Source organism: Alosa pseudoharengus, unplaced genomic scaffold, assembly GCF_046254945.1.
Source record: "Alosa pseudoharengus isolate Yale_2024_CS ecotype anadromous, Long Island Sound unplaced genomic scaffold, YU_APseudo_1.1 YU_APseudo_1.1_scf_5, whole genome shotgun sequence".
Taxonomy (NCBI): domain Eukaryota; kingdom Metazoa; phylum Chordata; class Actinopteri; order Clupeiformes; family Clupeidae; genus Alosa; species Alosa pseudoharengus.
Window position 1 is genome coordinate 30612097 of NW_027468837.1, and position 24615 is coordinate 30636711.

The 24615-nt window shown below is 40.7% G+C and overlaps 2 protein-coding genes across 3 annotated transcripts; one reads left to right on the forward strand and one right to left on the reverse strand.

The window, feature by feature from the left end:
- The first annotated feature begins 389 nt into the window (after positions 1-389).
- Positions 390-14616, forward strand: ninj1 (ninjurin 1). The gene is made up of 4 exons (XM_076269122.1): positions 390-718; positions 5371-5608; positions 12713-12879; positions 13607-14616. Exons 1-3 carry the CDS (start codon positions 668-670, stop codon positions 12853-12855), a joined length of 432 nt encoding a protein of 143 aa, XP_076125237.1. The 5' UTR covers positions 390-667; the 3' UTR covers positions 12856-12879; positions 13607-14616.
- Positions 14617-14703: 87 nt separating this feature from the next.
- On the reverse strand, positions 14704-24199 carry card19 (caspase recruitment domain family, member 19). 2 transcript variants are annotated; one of them, XM_076269121.1, is made up of 6 exons: positions 24093-24199; positions 23139-23278; positions 22458-22614; positions 22274-22339; positions 16800-16865; positions 14704-16409 (listed from the first exon to the last, which is right to left on the reverse strand). In XM_076269121.1, exons 1-6 carry the CDS (start codon positions 24097-24099, stop codon positions 16297-16299), a joined length of 549 nt encoding a protein of 182 aa, XP_076125236.1. In that variant the 5' UTR covers positions 24100-24199; the 3' UTR covers positions 14704-16296. The 2 variants fall into 2 exon arrangements, with proteins under 2 accessions (XP_076125236.1, XP_076125235.1); XM_076269120.1 differs by having other exon boundaries at positions 24042-24136.
- Between the last annotated feature and the right edge of the window lie 416 nt (positions 24200-24615).

The window sequence follows — 24615 nt, forward strand, 5'->3', positions numbered from 1 at the left end:
TGTTGTAAGGTTAAATTTTGTGTAGCCTAGTAAAGTTATAATCAGACTTCAAGCTGTGCAAAACAAATGCAGCAGTTGGGAATAGGTTGGAAATTACTGATTTTTTTAGCCACTTAATGCTCATTCTGGTGTATACTATGACAAGATGTAGGCCTACAGAAGTGTAAAATGTATCAATTACCCTAATATATAAGTATATTAAATGAAATATATTTAAATTAGGCTCTTAAAGTTGCCTATTCAGTAGGCCTAGGAGAGGTGTAAAGGGGAATTAAAGGGCCATCACCATTTTTTTTGGGGGGGGGGGGGGTCACGACCTGGTGACGTAATAGATATGCAAATTAGTGCATGACGTCATCTAGCGACATTTAGCGACTTTTGGAGCTGGCTTTTGCTACTTTTCATTTGAAATAGTTGGCAACACTGCTGGCAAACACGTGCAAAAATGTCCCTTTTTATTGCACCTGTTTGTTTTTCTCCTAGAAATAGTTGGCAACACTGACCCACCCCTCACTCACTGAAGCTTTATAACAAGGATTGGCGGGCGAGTTAGTAGGCTAATTTCCCCCGCCTCCTTCTGACGACGCACAACAACAAAGCGGTTATCTGGCGCAAACTACAAGGACCTTTCCTCAAAGAAGAAATCACACCACAGCGAAAGCTGACAATGGAAACTATGGAAATGAATGGAGGAGCGGACCATGACAGTGGAGGAGAGGTAAGCCAAGAGCTGGGCATTGTAAGCGCTATCTGGACGTAGGGACTTTGGACGAAATGTCCTCGTATAGCAGCGCGACCGCGGCATGGTAACCCGATTTTCGGAATCGTAACCTACGGTTCAGGGTCCGGCAAGTATTTGAGCTATAGCTATTCAGCCAGATAAGTAGATTTAAAAAAAACAGTCTCGTTCCTCTTTAGCCATCTGAAAGCCCAATCACCTTACGTTTATTCCCGTTATTGCGCTATGGAACGGGATTTCTAGTTCTTGAAACAGGGCGCAGTGTGGACCCTGGGCTAAGAAAGATACATGTGAAACAGGCCTACACTCGGAATCGGAATTTAGTATAGTTATTTAAGCCAGACTGGCATAGGTGCCTGGGACCTAGTCTACAGTGTATCTGAAAAGTCGGCGGATTGTTAGGTTATGGGAGTGACTGTGAATGATTTGCCTCATCCCATCGCGACGCATTCCTGCGTAAACAGCATCCCTTCTGTTGAAAATGTTTAGATTCTTAAATAGCTGCAGTGAGTTTACTCTTCATTCGTTGGCATTAGGACGGAAGGTTATTCAGCTTACTCTGTATAGGCTAATGTTAACTTTATTTTGTGTTCGTGTATTATTTTTTACACGTTTACGAAGTATACCAGTGGCATGTCATTTCATAGGCCCATGCCATAGTCATCTAGGTCTAAAGGTGAAATTAAATAGGTCAATCACTTCAGATCCGTTGAGGTTACATTGTTGGCATCCATTAGTTTCAAAGCCCACCTGTTTCAGAATCGTGATGAGGTCATAACCACGTGTTACTACTGCAGGAAAATCCCAAACCCATAGGGTGCATGAGCAAACAAGCTGCCTAGTTTTTAACCTGTTGGGTCTTTCCCTTTGGCTTTACATTAATACCAACGGAGGGTTAAGCAGCCCAAATGCATATGAACTTATTCACTTGACAAAGCATTACAAGAAAAAATAAACTAGAGATTGCTCTGAGCCATGGTTAAGGCAAATAAATACAAATTATTCTTACCTTTTTAAATTTAACACATGGATGTGGTGGGGCATGCCGTAAACCAACATCCATGAGTAGAAAATTAATCATAAGTAGTCAGACTGTTCTTAGAGGCCAGTCATTTCTTCTATAAACAAATGTAGGATGGCTGCTCACAAGTCAACTTTGTCCTACTTTATACATGCTCCAGGAAAGTTGTAATATTATGCAGTATGCACATATTATATGTAGCATTCATACAGTAATAGACCATTTTATTCATTTTAAAGAAAGCATTCAATGTTTGAACATAGTGGCCTTTTAAATAACATGGATTGTTCACTCACTGAGAAAAGGTCAGCGTCTCAGTTAATAATAGAGGGGGTCTGAGTGGCGGAAAGAAAGGCCCCTTGACTCACACTCCTTTGTAATCTATCAGTCTGTGAATATTTCTTTTTTTTGTTTAGCATTTTAGTTGTTTAAGTTAAGAATTAGCGAAATGCTGTAGTGTAATATAGACTTGACTAACACAAGTCAAACAAAAGAAACAACTTTACAACAGACTAAATAAAAGAGAGTATGTGTGAGAGAGAGAGTGTGTGTGTGAGTGTGTGAGTGTGTGTGTGTGTGTGTGTGTGTGTGAGAGAGAGAGGCATAAGTCAAGTGGTTGAATTACCACAGAGAGGAAGAGTGTAGGGCTGAAAGCGAGAGAAAGTGGAGAGCCAGACCAAGATAACAGACAGTGTCTAAGGGAGTGGACCTGTGTTTGTGGAGATTATGAGGGACCGTCTGTCCGCGTTTTTTTTTTTTTTTTTGCTGCTACCAAGGCTGACACAAGGCCCCTGTTGTTAGGTCTGCACACTGAACTTCTCTCTGAGGAAACAGAAAAAAACAGGAAAAACACATGAGAGAGATCTGAATGAATGTTTAAATGGTGACACCATCACCAGAATTTTTGTCCTACCGTGGGTTTAGCCTCTTAGCCTCACTGCTAATGAAGCACCTGATGGTCTCCTTTTGGTATGTATTGCGTTGGCTGTATTTATAAGGTCATGGACATTTTATGTAATGTCACAGACATCTTTGCACATGCATGGTTGTGTCATATAATTGTATACCTCAGTTTGTATTAGCAGACTTAAGCTGCTTTGTAGAGTGAAATACACCCGAGTAGGTCTAATTAATGAAACATGACTCTGAAGTGAATAGCTAACCAGTTACATGAGATGTCTGTTATCTGTTTGGGGACATTTGAGAATGCATGTCATGAGAGAGTAGTTTCCAGATGTAATGTAAAGCTCAAAGTAAACCAAAAAGGGCTGGTACCACCATAACCCTTTCTCTCAGAGAAAGGAAGGAAATAAGTTATGCTCAGGTTTTCACACCCACGCCTCCCTTTTCCTCTTAGGTCATGGGGCTCTTCTACTTCCTGCGAAAGATGTCTTCAGCGCTTTCTTACTTCCTCTAAAAATACCCAGTGAAGTTTCCAGTGGAATTCATAGAGTACAAACTTCCCTTTTGGCCATAACATAATAACACATAACTGAAATCACAGTGGGAAAAACATGATGACAAAACCCATAATGTCAAAGCTCAAGTGACAGACCACAGTTCTTTGGACCTTGCAAGCTATTTCAGTGGACTTTTCACACTAGATCAAATCACTTCGTGGCACTTTTGAGGACCATATTTATAATACAGATACAAGGGCTCTGCCTGCTCTAAGATATCACAGAAACTTTTGTCAATAACTAACCTACTGTATTTATATTACTAATCCAACTAGTGTAGGTTATGCTAGAATGTGTTCATGTCTAGCTTGTTCAGCAATAAGTATACATCGGTAGTCTATAGCAATTTTTTCTCATACATTGCTCAGACGACACGATCCATTTAAAAACCCATAGAGGCTCAGCTTCAGTGGACTTTCAATGGTACTTCAGAATGGGCTGATTACATTGCGTTTATTGGACAAACACCCCAAAATCATCACTTCCAGGGAAGCCCGGTGTCTCTGGGAGTGAATGAGGCAGGATGGTCCGGACGCTGCGCCTCTGGGTGATGATAGCCTTAAAACTACTGTATGTCTCGATCGGAGGGAGAGTTTTCAAGTTCAGTGCTTTGCGGTGCGTTGGCAGGTGAAATTGAGAGTCAAGCTGCAGCTCAAATTCTGATATATTTGTCAGCAATAGCCTGCAGCTAGTTTTTATTTGTCTTTGTACATAGCATACTGTAAAATAATTAATCATTGACAATTTTTTTACAGCTTCCCCTTTTTCAAAGACGAGCTTCTGCCACTGATACAGATGCATTGGCAGTAGTTGTTGGGGTGTAAATTAGTAACCTGACTCTCGCCAGATGAATTTTGTTCCGCCTAGTAAATTAGTGCTATTGACTAAGATTGGCTGAGATAACATTAATATTTCAGTACAAATGTAAAAAATTTTTACGAATTTATTGCAAATTTACGAATATATGAATGTTGTAAATTCAAGGATTCTCATTAATATCCCCATGTAAATTATTATAATGACTAAGCTTATTCCTCTGAAGCATTACGATCTATTGCAGATCCCAGCATACAACACAACTGCTGTTTTAAAATCTTAGTCCTGTCTATGTCTGATTCAAACAGTGGAGAATAGAGCCCGACCAATATGGGATTTTAAAGACGGATACCGATTTCGATATTTGAAAAACCAATAAACAATAAATCATCTACTGTACTCATTCAGCACGATGATATTTTGAATATTTACAATATTGAAAAGTTCTGATCAAGGTGGGACATTGTGTTTAAAATAGGCCTAAGTATCTGGTATCCTAATGAAAGGCTAAATTATGAAATAATTATTATGAATAATAGCATCAGGTCTAATCTGATAAAGACCAATGCCATGATAACTTTCAAGGTATGTAATTGATTTTACCGTTAGCAGCATTAAACAATGTGACACTGCTGCGTCACGTTTCATGTGAGCATTAATACCAGAAATATCTCTGATGCGGCACTGCTGCAGGAAACACTTCCAACATGCTTGCGTGTCGCGTGGAAAATAGGCACTGTTCCTATTTCTAGCTGCCACAATTTCGCAGCATGGCAATGGAAAGACAATACTGGAAATTTAGATGACCGATCAGTACTTGGCTTTCCTTTACCTAATGGTTATGGTTATGGTTATGGGATTTGGCAGACGCTTTTGTGGTAAATTAAGCTTTGTAATTTAAAAAAATAATAATTGGCCATTATAAACGCAGATACCGATAGATCAGCAAATAACTACAGTAATATAGATAAGATAATATGTATATTTATCGATCATGCTCTAGTAGAGAACTGTTAAACACAACTGCTGTTTTACTGACAGACTATTCGCCCTCTCTATGTCTGATTCATACAGTAGAGAACTTTTGGTAATCAATAATAAACTTGTTATAGAAATATAACTACAATAAGCGAAATGCCCCCTCTCTTTCTCTCTCTGTGTATTTCTCTCTCCCTTTCCCTCTCTCTCTGTGTATTTCTCTCTCTCTTTCCCTCTCTCTCTGTGTATCTCTCTCTCTCTGTGTGTATCTCTCTCTCTCTCTGTGTATCTCTCTTTCCCTCTCTCTCTGTGTATCTCTCTCCCTCTCTCTCTGTGTATCTCTCTCTCTCTTTCAGCCTCCTCGTCCAGGGCGCTGGCCTCGCTCTGCTGCTCCTCTGAACATGAACCACTACGCAAATAAGAAGAGCGCGGCGGAGAGCATGCTGGACGTGGCGTTGCTGATGGCCAACGCGTCTCAGCTGAAGGCCGTGCTGGAGCAGGGGCCCGACTTCACCTTCTACGTCCCCCTCATCACCCTCATCAGCATCTCTCTCATCCTACAGGTCTTCGTGGGCGTGCTACTCATCTTCATTGGTCAGTCAGTGAGTGGGCGGGTGGGTTCCGGGATGGGACTGGGTTAATGTTCAACAAAGTGGAAAACCGCATTCTCAAACGTTAACTCTTAAGTCTTTTTCGGACCATGTCTTCAGCAAACATAGGTATTTCGGCCCTAGGTCATCATCAGCGTGGATGGAGTGTTTTCACAGGGGCCATTTTTGACATGAAATGTACGGTAATGGCAGGCCCAGGTGTTACTAATGACATTAATTAAGGTTCTGATCTTGCTACGCTTAAGCGCTCTGCACATTGACACCGACATGAATGCGGCACAGTCCCCTTTCGACATTCGGCTACATTAGATTGCTTTCAATACAACCCCACACACCAGTGTTGCACATATTTTGGCGTTGATGTGTGTTGAAGTGACATGGCACTCATGTCGGTGCCTATTTGCGGAGCACTTTAAATGATCAGAGAGTCTTCATTAGTTTTTAGTAATTAGTAACACCTGTGCTTGCCTTACTATTTCGAGTAGTTAAAATGGCTACTGTGAGAAAGGTCTGTGGAGCTTTGGAATGTGGTTTCTCTGTCTCAGAAGTAAACTGTGTGTACACAAGTTCTCTCACCGTATTTGTTTAATGTGCCCCGCTCACCATCTGGTTTTGTAAACATGATGGTCATTGTGTGCACAAGTACAGCCAATAGAAACAGTAGAGTCTCATCCATCTCACTGCAGACCAACCCCTTTGACTTCTAGGGAAAAGTGGCAATATATGGCTGTGCCTACTGGTGCTGTCTGAGAACAGAAAATGTCTTCTTGAATCAGTTCTGATTAAAATAAGTGGATATTTGAAATGTGAGGGGGAGGAAACAGGCACAGATTTGGCCTGAACAATAGTGGTGTGTACTTTTCAGCTGTTTACAGTCTAATGGAATGAGCTATGTCCTAGGGGAAAAGACTCCTACAGTGATGGGAGGGGTTACAAAATTAAGAATACCCAATGGCCCAATCCCAAAGTCCGAACTCACAGACTCACAGACTTTGCTGCGCATTCTCGCGAAATTTGTAAGGGCTTAGGTCTGTTCCAGTGTTGCATTTCAAAGGGTGTGAGGGTTTGAGTACACACTTACCGAGCCCTTTCCTTGAGTCTGCATCAGTGCAGACTTCACCAAAGGGAATTACCCACAGTTCAAAGCGAGACCATAGGGAAATCCAGAAATTACAAGGTAATTATCCAGGTAAACAACAGCACGACACGTGCATGGTGCAAGTATCAGCAACATCTTTGTTATTAAACATCACCATGGTAACATGTGATCTCGTGAAGTGCTGTCCCAATTCCATTTATACCAATCTGAACCCATGTGGCCTCACACACTCACTCACTTAGCACCTGAGATCAATTAAGTCTGTGAGTCTTTAGTCCTTAGTCCTCAGGGCTCACTTTGGGATTGGGTCAAAATCACATCAATGCGTTTTGTTTGGAATCATGTCAAATACCTTCCCTGTGAAGGATTGAGGCAACTTGGATTGAATTAAATAGAGTTGTCCATTTCAACTTTTAGAATTTAACACGTCAGGACTGCTTAGGAAACTAGTCCTCATTGTTTAAGGCCATAAATCTGACCTCCTTTGTTGCCCAGGTCCTTCCCTTTCTGTCCTGTTCCACCTCAGTGCACAGGCAGAGGGGTCCATTGTTAGACCCTGAGTGAACTTTGACTGCTCTTTTCTTTTCAAGTCAGGAAGATCCACCAAACTAACAATAGTCACTCAAAGTCAGTTTGTCATCATTGGCCTCACCAGACTGCTTGCACAAAGACATTTTCCTGCACTCACACTACGCAACATATCTTGTATTATTAAAAGTTCAAGCTCTACTCAGTAGCCTGGGTGTACCAGACGCACCTATAATCAAATCTGAATTTGCTCTGCAAGTCTGGAAAGGATCCCATTGACACCCGTTTTCCAACCTCCAGGGACATAAGCAGCAGTGCAGTTAAAAGGTGCATGAAATTGGTGCATTAAACTAACAGAATTGTTTCAGAAATGCAGCAATCACATCTTTCATATAAACAATGATTTTAAATGCAGTAGTTTACTCAATTTCAAAGAAATAACACGTTGTTACAGGTTTTTGGTGTTTCGGATGTCAAACAGATGTCATAACGCTTCTTTTCCAGACTGACACGCAGAGCATATTCAACTTTGCTAACAGATTAGCCTGGATTCACCAAAATATTTTCATCACTGTCCAGAGGATTTGCATTGCATTATTAATTGCAATGCAGTATCTGAGATTAATTTTTATTATTAAAATTTTATTTGTTTTTATGAAAATCAATTTTCTCTTTAAATTCAATCACATCTGGAGTACATTTTTTATGGGATTGACATTTTTGTGAAATGGACATTTTGTGAAGCCAATTGATTGTTAATTTCCCAGCCCTGGATTAGGGCTGGGTGATATGGCCTAAAAACAAAATCTCCGAATCGATCCCGATTGAATCGAATGCCATGCTTTCATATTTCAAAGCTGAGGTGCAAGTGGCTACAGTACCACATTCGAGTCCAAGCGTGCTAGGGGACCCAGGTTCGAACATGACACGTGGTCATTTTCCAATCCCACCCCATCTCTCTGTCTCACACACTTGTTTCTTGGCTATCTGAACAAAGTCAAGCCAAGTTTATTTATAACTATAGCTAATTTCATTCAGAGGGGTTATTTAATGTTCTTGAGAAAAGACAAAAAAGGTCCAAAAGATATACTAAAATATACTAAAAATGCACATGGCATGCACAAAATGTTTAGGGCTGGGAAATCAACTACTTAATGACTCCATTTTTAAAAAGTTAGCCCCCATGCTTGTTTTTTCGGTTCTGTGTTATTATTCACCAAAAGGTTTTAGAATTATAAAACCGTCAAAACTCTTACAGGCTAGCCTAGAAACATTTGCCTATTATTCACCTAATCTACCAGTTGGAATAATAAAATGTTTATTTCCTACAGCTAAAACACCTCAGCCAACATGTTACAATAATGCCCTTTTGTCAATGCAGTCTGGGAGCTCCCCCTTCTGTCAGACAGAAGGAGGGAAAAACATGAGCTCTTACTTTATTTTTTAAGAATAAAAAAAAGAGTACAAAAATATAAGATACAAAAGACTGTATGTTGTTATACAGTCCTTTTTTTACAAAGCTTTCAGACAGTCAGGTGATTTTACCGTGCTATGACCCCCAACAGGATACTTTCATGTCTACCACAGTTCTGCTTTTTCTGTGTACGATTTCCCCTACATTATTTTTGAGTATGTTTTTCTGTGGTTTATTTGACATTTAGCTTGTCAAACGGTCTACCCACAAATGTTCACACAAGCACTTTCTTTTGCACAAGGATGATTATATTTCTTATATTCAAACATGATTATACTTTAAGCAGAGTTATACTTTTAAACATGATTCTAGTTTACACATTTTCATTTTTATAGCATGAACATTTCCAGCAAAAGTATTCAAGCAAGGTATACTTTTAGTCAGAATACCTTTTTGATATTGTTATCTTTTTATTTCCAACATTTATTTAATCAACCAAAGTATGGTATACAAAAATTCCCATTTCAATCTTGTTTTCAAGGCCTCTTGGCAGCGTTGCTAGATCCATTTTTCACAAATTTATTCAAATTACATTTATATGTTCTATGACCCGATAATGGAAAAGGACACTACCATTGCTATAATGCACAGCATGCAATGTGTGCATCTTACTTAAACCAAGGTACTGCTGTAGTGTGTATGTGGCATGCCTAGCATGTACTGTATGACATGACTTTAAATTACACGGTTCCCACGCATCCTACAAAACCTGGAAAACAATCCTTACTGTACTTGCACTCCTCTGTTTTTTCTTTCACTGAGAATACTCTACAAGGCTATCCATCAGAGCTCCCAAAAACAGAAAACAACAAAAACAGAAAACAATGTTATTTGAAAGGGTAAATTATGCTCAGCATTATGTTAAAGGGGAAGAACTATGCAGTTTGCTTAGCTTAATATAAACGTCACAGCTTCGGAGTCATTGGAATGGTTTTATGAGTTTTTCTGGGGCGAATGGTGGCCGTTTCGCTTCCCCCTAGCGCCTGTGAGCAGAAAAAACAGCCTTGCAACTTTGGGCCGGCGGGCAGACGGACAGAAAGTCTCGCAGCCTTGTGATGTAACAAATTGCTTTACTGCACTACACACATACACCATAGGCACAGGCTAGAACAAGGTAGCGATGGAGTTTCTCATAGATTCGTCATGGCAGAGCCAGCAAAAAGAAGCAGAAAGCAAGTAAACCGTTGTCGGAGGAACAGGGAAAGACGACCCGGCAGACTGATTGAGGAGTGTCGTAAAATATATACTCTGAAGCTGTATGGGGAGCTCTGCAGAGAAACCTGTGAGGAAAAAAGCAAGAAAACAGCAAAGAAATTGGCAAAACTGCATAGTTTCTCTTTAACATCGAAATGGCCGTTTATGGATGAGACAATTTTGAATAGGCTGCTCTCGGTTATGTAACAAGGCTGTGAACACATCCGAGCTCACATCATATGATGGCACAAGACATGCTGATTGGATGACATCACGGTATGTCAAGTGGCCTTATATAGGCTACTGTAAATGTTTACCAGTTAATAATCTGTGAATGAAATAAGGTTCTGATAATATTGCAATTGGAACTGTAAGATGTATTCTGTGTTATCATTTACATCGTCAGCAGCATTGAGGAGAAAGACACTGACTTGTGTAGTGGATAGAAACAGCAGTTTTTTCACCTCGGAGACCGAGTTTTTTCACCTCGGAGACCTGGGCTCGGATTTAGTGGAATGACTAAGCCCTTCCTTTGTCTAAGAAACGGGATGGCATGCAATGGGGATGTCGGAGCAGAGGCATGCCACAAAGAGAAACACATTAGTGCATAGCGCAATTCCTGTCTTGTCCCACCACCAGCTAAATTGTCACTGACCATTTCCTGGAAATGTCCTGGAAAATGTGTGGGGATCCTGTAGGGCTTTTCACATGAGAAGCGACACCCTCTAGTATTCAATTCATTTTCAATGAGAAAATGTGTGGGAATCCTGTAGGGCTTTTCACATGAGAAGCGACACCCTCTAGTACAGGGGTTCCCAAACTTTTCAACCCGCGACCCCCAAAATAACCGTGCCAGAGACTGGCGACCCCCACTATCCCTGGATGTGACTCAAAAAATAAAATAAAATGTGCGCACTGGCCATACGGCTTATCCAAACACGGGCTTAATGACAACACAAAAGAACAGAGCAGCCTTTTATGATTTTACATATAGAAATTTGCTATATGATAAAAGCAGAATACCTTAGTCAAAAAATAATATCCATGTAACATGAGTGCACATTATTGCTGTCGTGCAAACTTAACTTAAACATTACTTTAATTTCCATTTTAACAGAAGAATATCTCAGTCAGGGTAATATCCACAAACTGTTGTAATGTACATTGTTGCTGCGCAAATTTACATTTTGGCAACTATGTTTCAGCGTTAATCTCATATTATGAGATGGATGCGCCCTATGCGCGGAACACAGCAAGTCCATTCTTGGTTTAATTGTGGAGACGGCCACATGGAGATCATCCTCCACATTTAGACGCGATCTGTATTTGTTTTTAATATATGTCAATGCAGAGAAAATCTTTTCGAACAGGTATGTAGAGCCTAACGGCGTCAGTAGGCTACGTCCATCGCGGCCTTGAATAGCTGTGGATATTCCCTCTCGACTGAAATCCAGAACTCTGCAAGCGTCTTGGAATTAAAATCCGTCTTTAAAGTGCGGTGACAGGTAAAGTGACAGCTCCCCCCCCCCCCAAAACATTTTTTTTATTTGATTTATGGAAATCATTTCGCGACCCACCCCTCGGCGTCCCGCGATCCCCCGGGGTGTCCCGACCCCCACTTTGGGAACCCATGCTCTAGTATTCAATTCATTTTCAATGAGAAAATGTGTGGGGATCCTGTAGGGCTTTTCACATGAGAAGCGACACCCTCTAGCATTCAATTCATTTTCAATGAGAAAATGTGTGGGGATCCTGTAGGGCTTTTCACATGAGAAGCGACACCCTCTAGTATTCAATTCATTTTCAATGAGAAGCAGGCGGGCAAAGCGGGCAATTGGAGTGTTCAGTTTTTGAGGTGGCAGTGCGGGCATTTTAGTTTTGAGTTGTCTTTCACATGTGCACTTACATGTATTCATTTAGCAGACACTGTCGTCCAAACTTACCTATGTGAACTACATTGCAAGGGATTACATTGTCCCCAGTAAAACTTGGGGTTAAGTGCCTTGCTGAAAGGGCACAACGGTGGAAGTTGGGAATAGAACCCACAACTTTTTTAGGCTACTACCTACTATATGTTGGCACAGCTCCTTAACCACTACACTAGCACCGCCCCAATTACACACAATCACACGGGAGGGTTCAGGCCAGACAGCGAGGACCACTTTCCGACTGAAAAGAACCTGCCTCTCTTCTCTCTCAAAATGTGGGAACCACAAGGGGGTAGGGGAACATTCAGAAAGTGTACCACCAATGGGAGGGCCTGAGGCCAATAGATGACCATCTACAGTTAGCTACCAGACGGGTTACTGTGTGTCAGTCCGTTGCTCAATAACACATTTACAGTATGTCACCAAACTTGACTTTTGGGGAACCCTGATTTCCAACTCCATGCTCAAGATGAAACATTTTTTGCCCAAATTTATCTCAAATCAATTCCCAAATCCCACATTTGAATTCACATCTACTACTGTATAAAGACATTGTTAAAACAACAGTAAGGAGTTTTGGTTAAATAAAGGGAACAAGTAAAGACATAAAAATTTCTACAAGTGCTGTTGGCACTGAAAAAGCTTGCTGACAAGTGTTTTCTTTTTTCTTGATGGTATGGTTGGAAATATGCTGTAAAAGCTTATTTTTGAGTTGTGTTCCATTTTACAGAACTACACAGTGCATTGCTTGCATGACTGGTGGGAATGACCACTGTATTTGACGTTCACATGACCACATACCATCAAAATGTGTTTGCCTAGAACACTTACCTCAAGAAATGTTCATTTTGTCTTTCCGTACAGTGAAGTGGAATCTTAACGATGAGAGCAAGCACTTTAAGCTCAACGTACTGGAGAACATCACCACAGCAATGGTCTTCATAATAGTGGTAGTCAACGTCTTCATAACGGCATTTGGTGTCCAGCGGCCTAACGTCAGTGCATGAGGCATAGGGCCCACCTATGAATAGGTAAACACAACATAGCCTACATGCCACGTGTTTGTCTTCGGTATGTGTCATATATTAAGAGGGATAATAAATATGAATTTAGACATTGATTTATTTTTGTGTATGTATACTGTTGTATACTACTTAAAAGCCTCCAATCTTAAATAATTTATTTGAAGGAACATGCCAAGATTTTGGGAAATCAGGTTATTTGCTATCTACCTCAGAGTTAGATAAGAGTACCCTCCTTGTCTCTTGATGACATGTTGACATGTTGTGACTTGTGTAGGTATGTGTAAAAATACCAACGTAAAATAAAATGAGACAGCAAATTTCTAAGCAGGTCAATTCTTGGAACTATATTCACATGGTAAATAATAAAACATACATGAAAATAAAATGGTCACCTATGGGAGATAGAGGCAAGTTTTTTTCCACCCACTTCAATGAATTATGCTAAGCTAGGCTAACAGTTGGGGGTATCAGACTGAGTTATTGGGTGACGGGAAGGGGAGCCTATGTATCCTCTTATCTGTATCTGGAGTAGACTATTAATAAGCTTTTTCCCCAAAAAGTTGATGTGTTCCTAAATATAGCACTTGCATCTTATATCACTTATCTGCTTATTTCTTTTAGATTAATTTACTATACATATTTGCTGATAGATGTAATTAGCAGTTTTTAGGTGGACATACAAAATATACTAAGAATTTACATTAACCATCACACCATTATTTATCTCTCACAGGAAAAACAAAAAACGAACACAAAGCTATGAAGCACACTGAACATTTTGTAGACCAAAGACTCACAACAAAAACTCATCAATGCAATGAAGAGCCTGTGATACCCCTGTCCCATATCGCATCATAGCCATTACATGGACACTGTAACTCCTGTCACTTACCAACCCTACCCTCTATGCATGACTGAGATTACATACATTTTAAGGAAAATATTTATTTTCTATTGGAGATATGAAGTTTTTAATGCTGCCTTTTTATGTACATTGTTTTATTTTGACTTCCTCTACTACTGCCTAAGGTGCCGTTACCAAGTACATTTGTGCATTAATATTTGTTAGAAAGATGTAGCCTAGGGTGTCTATATAGTGTGTGGGCCTACTGTTTAGACTGCGATTCTAAAATGTTTGTCAAAGTTTGTTAAAGGAACCATATGTAAGAAATGTATTTCAATTCATCATAAAATGGCTCTGATATGCCACTAGACATTAAGAAATCATGTTCATTTCAAATACATATATCACTGACAACGGTAGTCCGGCCAGGATATTGTCATTTAAAAAGTGAAGTTGCAGCCTTCAACTGATGTTGATGTTTTCATGTTGTGTTTTGGCCTGATGCGCCACCCTCCACCTGTCTACTAATCACAAAGTCAGTAGTGTTTCGGCATCCGGGTTGCCAGTTCTGTCAGTCAGAGGGGAGGGGGAGAGGACACTCTGCTCTACAGTAATTTGAAAGTGATTGCAGTACCAGTTTTGGCCACAATCTTACATATGGTTCCTTTAAATTTTCGCTCATCATAGTCCTTGCTGTCCATTCTGTGTTTGTACTCCTGCACCTTTAAGACCGTACGCCAGGTATATGCAAGCAACATAGTTACAGTCCTTACACAGACCACCATTACAAATATAAGCAAATCATGCAGTAATTTTTTCTATTGTATAGTTTACAGTATACAATTTTCTGTATAGTTATTTTTTACTATGGACCAAATTATTCAGCCTCACCAATATGTTTGTGATTGTTTGAAATTCTTTTTGTATGACTATTTATCCTTGTTAAAAACAGTTTGTAAAAAAAAGCAATCATGTTCAAAACTATATGTATATAAGCATTTGTGTTTTATTGTCTCTGAAGTCACACTGGCAAAAGGCAGAAAAAGAAAAGTCCCACAATGAAGAACAGCCCAGAGAAGAGCTGGTGGGTATTCCAGAACGTTGATTAGTCACAAGCCTTCCATTCCATTCGCAGAGTGTAGGCTGAAACAGTTAAGCTTCCACTACAGACAATGAAACTGGCTACACCAGGCGTTAAAGCAATGCACACATTTGAAAAAAAAAAAAAGATCAGTCTTCTTAAACTATTTTTATGCTCTGTGAACTAAACGTGAGTTGCTCGCCTGCTCCTTGTAAGTGGGAAAACCTAGTAGAGCAGCATTATAGGTTTGTTTTGCAGGTAGAATTGGACCATGGTGCTCTTCTATTACAGTAGATGCTTTACCACATGCTCTTGAGTTAATTCAGCCAGGCTTGTGACTACTTCTTGTTCTTGGAATACTCCAGCTTCCAGACATGCGGATACAAGTTTACTGTAAGAACAGGGGGTGTAACATAATGATTATGTGAATACCAGCCAGGCGTAGTGTGTAGTTTTACTGAATGTCAGCAAGAAAACAAAATATTAGAAAACACATGAAAAAAAAATATATTTGACAGCCCAGAGCTGAAAAAGGTTAAGGCCACAAGGAGCATGTAATCCATGAAGAGCAATCACCTGCAGGTCAAGAGGACTGTTATGGAAGTACAGACTGTATAAATAAGAATCAACTACTTTGCTTGCGAAAGTTAAGGAAGCCTTCAACTTGTACTGAAGACATGATGTCCCTGCCGCTATACTGACATAAGTAAACTCCAGTGCAAGATTTTTGTATGGCTAGGTTTGCACTTGAACAGTCATTGTTTATGCATTTGTTTGGATTATGACAGAATGAAAAAGTAGATTTTTTTTCTGGACCTTGATCATTTCTTTGTGAGACTAGTACAAGAAGGTTGTAAGTTACATTTAAAATAAAAAGGCATCTTCAGGTTTCTCACTGATGTGTCCCAAATGGCAGTAGACGGATTAAGCTACTTAGTGAACTGTAGATAAAAGTCCATCTTAATACGCAGCATGTTATGCAGAGATATATTCTCTAGTTAGACTGTTGCTCCAATGATTTTCCGAGACAAGTTTAAGTAACAGGTATGCAACCCATAGGATTTCTAAATAAATACATTCCCTTCATGTCAAAGATATCTAATAAAACAGACCCAAGAGCACACTTCCCACTAAGAATATGTAGTGGAAAATATAATGAGGCAGACAATCTATGATTCCTTTTCTCTGTTACAATTAGTTATGTAAACCGAGCAAACAAAGGTCAATTGCCCCAAGAATGCATACAGCCCTTATGCATTGAAAAAGGCATACACCTTATACAGAAATGTGCTAATCTACAAGAGCCTCCATCATAAGAGCCAATGCCAAGGCATGCATAAAAAAAGTATACTATGTATTGCATGTGTACAAATAATGCATTGCAAATATGACATACAAATTGTGAATCCCCTGATTTCGGTACAAATTTGACACCATGAGATGTTTTGGAAGTGTCCTGTGTGCAATCGGATGTCTTGTTGGTTAACGTGAAGTTGGACTACTTTGGAATAGGGTCCTCTGTGTACCATATCAAAACCTCCCGGACTCGGCGCCCCAGACCCAGAGCCGCCAGGCCCAGAGCCCTGCTGGTGCCACCTGCCCCTTTGGACTCTGCAGAAGGGAGAGGTGGAAAGATTTCATTTTGCACAAACCGGACCTTGCGCTCATACATGTGCAGACCAGTATGAATAACCTGTTCATGAAATATTACTTTTTTATATGAAAAAAACAACAACATTTACCATGTTTTATTTTTAACCAATTTAAGAGTCATGAAAAAAAAAGCAAGAAGTCAAAGCTATCTGCTGTTAAGATGTCTCTAACAGCTTCAACTACCATGAATGGGATCAGCTTTTTTATCTAGCCAGCACCTACAAAGCATGGTAACTATATGGTGTGTCACGAGTTTATCGATCAGCTTTCTGCGTAATCAAAACTAACTGGACAGGGTGTTTCCAAACAAACCTCATAATTGATTGATCACACAAAGCCATGACTCACCTCCACAGTAATACAGAAGCGCTACACCTACTGCCACGCTGAAGCAACTTAGGAAAAACAAAGGACCTGGAAAGGATCAAAACAAATGCTCAGCGATTGTGTGTTTCTATGTGTGCATGAGCTTCAAGCCAGCTCAAGCCGTGTTAACATCACTCTTAAAAGGCCAACGGAAGATGGCTACTAGACTGTAGCCTCGTCCTTATCAATCCACTTTTAATGTCTGAAGTAGACAGTAAGGCATTGCAGGACGTATATGTAGTTCAGGGGGTCATTCATATTTAAAGGGGACCTTGGTAACTATTTTAACTTTTTTTCAACAGTAATAAAACCGTTTAGAAATCATTTGGATGGTTAAATAACCTGTTCTGGTAAAAATGGTAACTTTCCCCGCTCCCCCTAGTGTCCCCAGACGGATAACCAACCTTGCAACATTGGGACTGACGTCCCGGTAAGAGAAGTGAGAAACAAGAAACTCATTTTAAATCGTGTTTCTTACCTTGCAACGTCCACATTGTTCTGCCGAACTTATGCTAACCGTTTCGCTAGCTTGTAAACAAATCCACATTTGCTTTATAGTTAGTTTTTTCACCAGTTTGAAATAGTGTAATGCACAACTTCTCCAGCGGAGCGAGAAATATAGCTAATCCTACCAAGGGGGGCTTTAAAGGAGAATTCCGGTGTGATATTGACCTAAAGTGTATTGAAACATGATACCGAGTGTGAACGTATGTCTCATAGCCCATCTCGGCTTGTCCCCTGCACTCCAAAATCTGGCGCTAGTTAGCCGATGCTACCAACAGCTTTTTCAATAGTGGTGCTTCGGCATCGGGCTAGCCATGCAAATAAATCACTGTTTTACACCCATTTACAAGGCTCAATGTATGGTTATGGTTATGGTTATGGATTTAGCAGACGCCTTTGTCCAAAGCGACATATAAATACAAAACAACATAATAATATTTAAAAATGAACAGGGAACAGATTAAAATCTAGGTCAAATATAGTAAGGAGAATAGTTGTAGTACACAATAATATCAATTCAATCAATAGCCTAATAAAAAAGCAATGTAAAAAAAGGGGAAAGGCAATAATAAAACAATAATGTCAATTCAATCAATAATATAAAAACAATAACATGCTAAGACTACATTAAGGAGAATATCAATAATAAACAATAATGTCAAATTAATTAACAGCCCAATTAAAATAAAACAACATTATATAAACCATAACACATAAGCGCTTAAACAACTAAGTATATGTTGAATAGGAATGTCTTTAGACCCCTCTTAAACGACCCAAAACTACCACAGGAACGGAGACCACTGGGCAGTTCATTCCACCAACATGGAACCACTGAAGAAAAGAGTCTGGAATTAGACCCAGTTTTTATGACTGGTCGACACAACATACGCTCACCAGAAGACCGCAGTGGGCGGTTGGGGATGTAAGGCTTGATTATTGAATTAAAATAACTAGGAGCAGATCTAGTTAGTGTCCTATAGGCCAAAGTGAGAGATTTAAATTTAATTCTGGCTACTATAGGGAGCCAATGGAGAGTAACTAGGAGAGGAGTTACATGTGTCCTCTTTGGCTGATTGAAGACCAGGCGTGCTCCAGCATTTTGAATCAGCTGTAATGATCTTGTTACACAAGCGGGTAAGCCAGCTAACAGTGAATTACAATAGTCCAGCTTAGAGATGACCATGGTCTGAACAAGAAGTTGTGTGGAATCTTGTGTCAGATAAGGTCTGATCTTCCTAATGTTGTAAAGCATAAACCGGCATGATTTTGCAATAGAAGCTATATGCTCAGAGAAGTTAAGTCGGTCATCAATTACAACGCCCAAGTTTCGTGCCGATCTAGTTGGGGTCAGTGAAGTTGAGTCAAGCTGGATGTTAATCTGTTGGGGAATAGCTGTTTTAGCTGGAAACACCAAAAACTCTGTTTGAGAGATTAAGCTGAAGGTGCCGATCTTTCATCCAGGCTGAAATATCCTTAAGGCATGCAGAAATCCGGTGGGAAACACTAGAGTCATCAGGTGGGAAAGACAGGTAGAGTTGAGTGTCGTCTGCATAACAGTGATAGTCAAATCCATGGGAGCGAATGGTATCACCTAAGGAAGTGGTGTAAATAGAGAAAAGCAAGGGTCCTAATACTGATCCCTGAGGCACACCTGTGGTGAGGGCATGAGACTTAGATACTTGTCCCTGCCAAGACACGTTGAAAGAACGCCCTTTAAGGTAAGATTCAAACCAGTCAAGAGCTTTTCCAGAAATTCCCAGTTCAGATAGTATAGATAGGAGAATGTCATGGTTAACAGTATCAAAGGCTGCAGATAAATCTAGTAGAATTAATACTGATGACTGAGCAGAGGACTTAGCTACTCTCAATGCTTCAGTCACAGACAGAAGAGCAGTTTCAGTAGAATGACCACTCTTGAAACCAGACTGCATAGGGTCTAGTAGATTATTCTGATGAAGAAAGTCACAAACTTGCTTGAAGACCACTTTCTCCAAAACCTTTGACAAGAAAGGAAGAAGGGAGACAGGTCTGTAGTTCTTCACCTCAGTTGGATTAAGTGTACTTTTCTTTAGCAGAGGTGTAACCCTAGCCTGTTTAAAAGAATAAGGAACTATTCCAGAACTGAGTGAAGCATTAAATACATGTGTGACTGCTGGTAGAACAGCGGGTGAGATAGACTGTAGAAGAGTGGACGGGACAGGATCGATCTAATGGGCATGTTGTTGGACGACATCGCTGAAGCAATTGAGAGACTGCTTCCTCATCAAGAGGAGAGAAAGAGTCAAATGATGGGGTCATACTAACACAAGGCAAAGCCCTCTTTATAGGAGCATCAAACTGAGCACTTATTTTAGCAACTTTTTCAGTGAAAAATGTTGCAAAGTCATTTGCTGACAGTGAAGTAGTTGATGGTGGTGCTGGAGGATTGAGGAGAGATTTGAAAGTAGAAAAAAGTTGTCTACTGTCAGTGGCGCTCTCAATCTTGCTTTGATAGAATGCCTTTTTTGCAAGTGTAACAGTGGATGAAAAGGATGACAGCAAAGACTGGTAGTTACTAAGATCATTTCCATCTCTGGATTTACGCCATTTCCTCTCAGCAGCTCTAAGTTCCTTTCGTACTGAGACTATACTGTTCGTCAGCCATGGATGGCGAGGTTTAGAACGAGTAGGTCTTGAGGAAAGAGGACATGCTGCATTCAGACAAGATGCCAGTGTAGAGCAGAGAGTCTCTGTAGCGTCATTAACCTCAAGTGTCAAGAATGAGCTAGGAGTAGGTAAAGCAGATGTTACTAATGTTGCAAAATGGTCACTTGAGAGGCTTCTGAGATTACGCCGGAACGAAATTATCGGAGGAGGAGCTGCTGGGTTATCCAGGAGACACACAGAGAATCTGATAAAGTGATGATCCGATACATGTAATGGATTAACCAAAACCTTGTCTGTATTACAGTTACGTACCAGAATTAAATCAAGATCTTTACCAGCCTTGTGAGTAGGAGGACTGTGGACACGTGTGATATTAAATGAGGAGAGTAAGGACAGGAAGTCAATTGCAGACGAGTTATCCAAATGAATATTAAAATCGCCAAGGATTAATAATGGGCATGCATCCATTGGAATAGCAGACAGTAGAATGTCCAACTCGTTCACAAAGTTCCCAAGTTGTCCTGGAGGGCGATAAATAACCACCAAGTATAATTTGTATGGTTCAGTTATCATGATGGCATGATATTCAAACGAGTTGTGGACCTGAGCAGGCAGCAACTGTGTAAACCTCCAATCATCAGAGACGAGAAAGCCTGTCCCGCCTCCTCTACCAGACAAACGACTGGTATGCGAAAAAGCATAACTGGTCGACAACGCTGCAGGCGTGGCAGTATTCTCCGGCCTAATCCACGTCTCTGTAAGCGCAAGCAATTGAAGCGATAACTGTGAGGCCAGAGCAGGAATGAAGTCCGCTTTATTCACTGCAGATTGGCAATTCCACAACCCTACAGAAAAAGTAGGACAAGCCTGCTGAACTGATTGTTGCCTTTCAACACCAGTACGCTTATTAACCTGACCGGATACAGGGATATGTTGAAGGCACATTATTAGAAGGCTTGTCAGCTAACAAGACAAGGTGAGACAAGAGTGAAACTTATCTGAGAGGTGCCTTGCTTGTGTCCTTGCTCGGTGGACTCGTCGCAGGTAGACTCGATTCGTCTTGACACGAGTAAGTCTTCACACGAGGACGGCTGCACACGAGCGCTGACGCCTCCGCTGACGCTCCAGCACAATAACCACTTTAAATGCTAGTCCTAATTGATCACGCGGAAAACCACCCCCTCTAAAAACTCACGACACCAAGGCCAGTCTAAGCGCAATTAAACAGACAGCCGTATTGAAAACAATATCAACTACCACTACCCACTACGGCTAATAACTAGTTTACCAACTTGTAACTATGACAACTACATAAACAAATCCCTTAACAACACGAGACTCCCATACAATTAAAACTTACAGCAAGTGCGGACGCAGCTCCAGAAAAAACCTGTGTATCTCCACACTTCATTGGTAGATCAGATTCCAAAAATAATTCAGTGGAAATGCATGGATTCCAGTTTCTTCCAGTAGCAGCAACTGGAATCCATGTATTTCCACTGAATTTTTTTTGGAATCTGATCCCTTATCATACCTGTTCATTCTTACTCGTCGCTCTACTTATCGTGACTAAATTCAAGATGGCTGCAAACGCTAAACTTCGTGAAGATACTGTCTGTATAAATCGTCTTGTAAGTAAACTACCAGTGCTTTTTCAAAGTTCTCAATGTCTCGTTTTAAATGTCAGGGCCCTCGGAAGTCTACCAATGAAATGTGGAGATACATTGAGCCACGTAAATGGGTGTAAAACAGTGATTTATTTGCATGGCTAGCCCGATGCCGAAGCACCACTATTGAAAAAGCTGTTGGTAGCATCGGCTAACTAGCGCCAGATTTTGGAGTGCAGGGGACAAGCCGAGATGGGCTATGAGACATACGAATTGAAATTGAACTCATGTTTCAATACACTTTAGGTCAATATCACACCGGAATTCTCCTTTAAGTGGTGCATCTCCTAATAGAAGATCCCTATGACTTTACAAGAGAAAGAAACACCAGGGTTTATTTTATCAGAAGGTTTACCTTAATTTGAGTTAACTTTACCAAGGTTTATCACAAAACCACATACTTGGAATACCCAGGTTTCAGACTTGGGGAAATGTGTTTACACACACAGCTTATGCACACACAGTCTATGCATTGAACACAGTAGCTTAGACTGAGGGAGTGATCAAATAAATACTAAATAGACAACTGAATAAGTGAAAGGATGGTAGCTAGAAAGATGTAGAGAGGCAGTTAGGGTTTAAAAAAGACCAATGTAGTAAAAAGATAAATAAAAAATAAACATGACTCGTACTTACCTCTGTCATTTAGCACAAATCTCTGTCTAGGGGTGGATGCTGGACTAATGACTAGGTCTATAGATTCTGTACAAAACAAAGACAAATAGTTACATCAAAGCAAGTTACTCAGCTGATACAAGCATACAAGACACAAACACAGAAAAAGCAAACTGCTAGCCTGTTAAGAATGAGAGTGCCTAACCTCTACGGCGGAGGCGTGTAGGCAGGCCGAAGTACACCTCCTCCACATGAAGATGTAGCGCTCGGTAGAACTCACGGCACGCCTCCTCACCCTTCACTTGCAAGTGTGTCAGGAGTTCGGCCAGCCGAATGCAGGTGGGGACATCCAGATCCCTGAACTGCAGCAGTTTGGAAAAGGTTACAATGACCCACAGCCAGCCACACTCTTAATTCCATACTCAAAGAAATAATAGATGTACTGTAGGATATCTAAAATCTCAACCTGGCTCATGTCTGGGCCCTAATCATTCCCTAGCGTAACTGGCTCATTCATTAATTTGAAAGTTTGGGGCAGCCATGGCCTACTGGTTAGCGCTTCAGACTTGTAACCGGAGGGTTGCCGGTTCGAACCCCGACCAGAAGGCCATGGCTGAAGTGCCCTTGAGCAAGGCACTTAACCCCTCACTGCTCCCCGAGCGCCGCTGTTGTAGCAGGCAGCTCACTGCACCGGGATTACTGTGTGCTTCACATCACTGTGTGTACACTGTGTGCTGTGTATGTTTCACTAATTCACGGATTGGGATAAATGCAGAGACCAAATTTCCCTCATGGAGCATAAAAAAAAAAAAAGAACACCTGCTGATGATGTGCTACATCTTCCTGAAAGAAAGAAAACATCCTTCACAGGATTATTGAGTGATACCTTTTTGGCCTCATTGTCGGTGAGAACCTGGGGGTAGATCCTGTTGAGTTGAAGGATGAGTCTGTCTACTACCTCTGTATCCAGACGCCGATCAGCCTTCAAGAACCGGCTGTCAGCTTGCAGCTGTTCCAGGAAGGTTTCTGACGCAAATAATCCATGCAATAACATTAGGCTATATCATAGCAGCAGGAACAGACATTGGAATAATCATTAATTGGGTGAGTAATGTAGGCTACCTATGATTAAACATCACCAGAGACAGCAAAATATTTTGACACTGCCTGTCTGGCTTGAGAAGAAAATAATTTAATGAAAAATAAACAATAACATAAGCAGGAGACTACAAAAGGATGATGGCAACAGTTTTTAAATCCAATAATATGGGCAATAAAAGGGCAGACTCGGAGCGCAGAATCTGGCGACACATCTTTGTGTTGATATTATTGCTTCTACTAACTACCAACAACCAACTAAATTAAAGCATGGCTAGGTAGGTGGTCGTTCCGGACACGCAGACTTTCACTCGACAACTGTTCAAACTAAACGCCCCTTGTGAGGTTCTGCCTTCCACAAGACCAAGTTGTCCACGTAAACGGAGACGTAAAGCTTATTGCTTTGCAAGACATAAATGCAGCTGGGCTTATAAACATCAAGAGAGTCGACATTCTCGCTTCTCTTTAAGATCAACGTACAATAAACTACTTTGGTCAAACAAGTACCACTAACTCAATTACTAGCCTAACTAACCTTTACTGTAAATGGAGCTAGGCTACTGACACTATTGAAGTATACACGGGCAGGGAGAAGAGCTCAAGGGTAACTAGCTGACGCTTACGTCACGCACAAAGGATACAAATGTAACACAATGTAGCCTACCAATATCGTCGCCATATAAACACTGACCCAAAGTAAATATAAGCGCTGTTTTTCGTAGAGACCAAATTCGAAACAAACCTCCCATTGCAGATTCCTTCTACCCTGCCCTTTGTTCTGACACTCCCATTATGGTAAGCTGCCTGGAGGGTCGAACAGGAAGTAACGCAAAGACGGCAAGATGGCAAATAAGAGTCGTCCTGCTGATTCGAGTCTTCGAAGTGAGTGACTGTCCAGTCGAATCGGTTCATGGTTCAAGTCCAGAAATGCATTCAGGTCCTTCAGTCAAACTTCCGGGACATTGGGACAAAATAGGCTTGTTTTCAATTGACAAGTTTAAGAGTTTGGATTTAAATGCATTCATAAATAAATAAACACACCAGCAAGCAACAGAAGCAAATAAGCCTAATGAAATATTAGCGAGGCTGCCCACCCAAGTTAGGTTTGTTAAAAAAAATATTTAGCCTAGGCCTACTGTCCACTTCCCTCAGTTGATGTTGGCTGCCCTGCCAATGCTTCATATTTCCATACTTAAAATGTATGAAAATGAGCACATAATCAGATAATGCCTCAACATATTCAAACTTGCCTAGAGCCCTTGTCT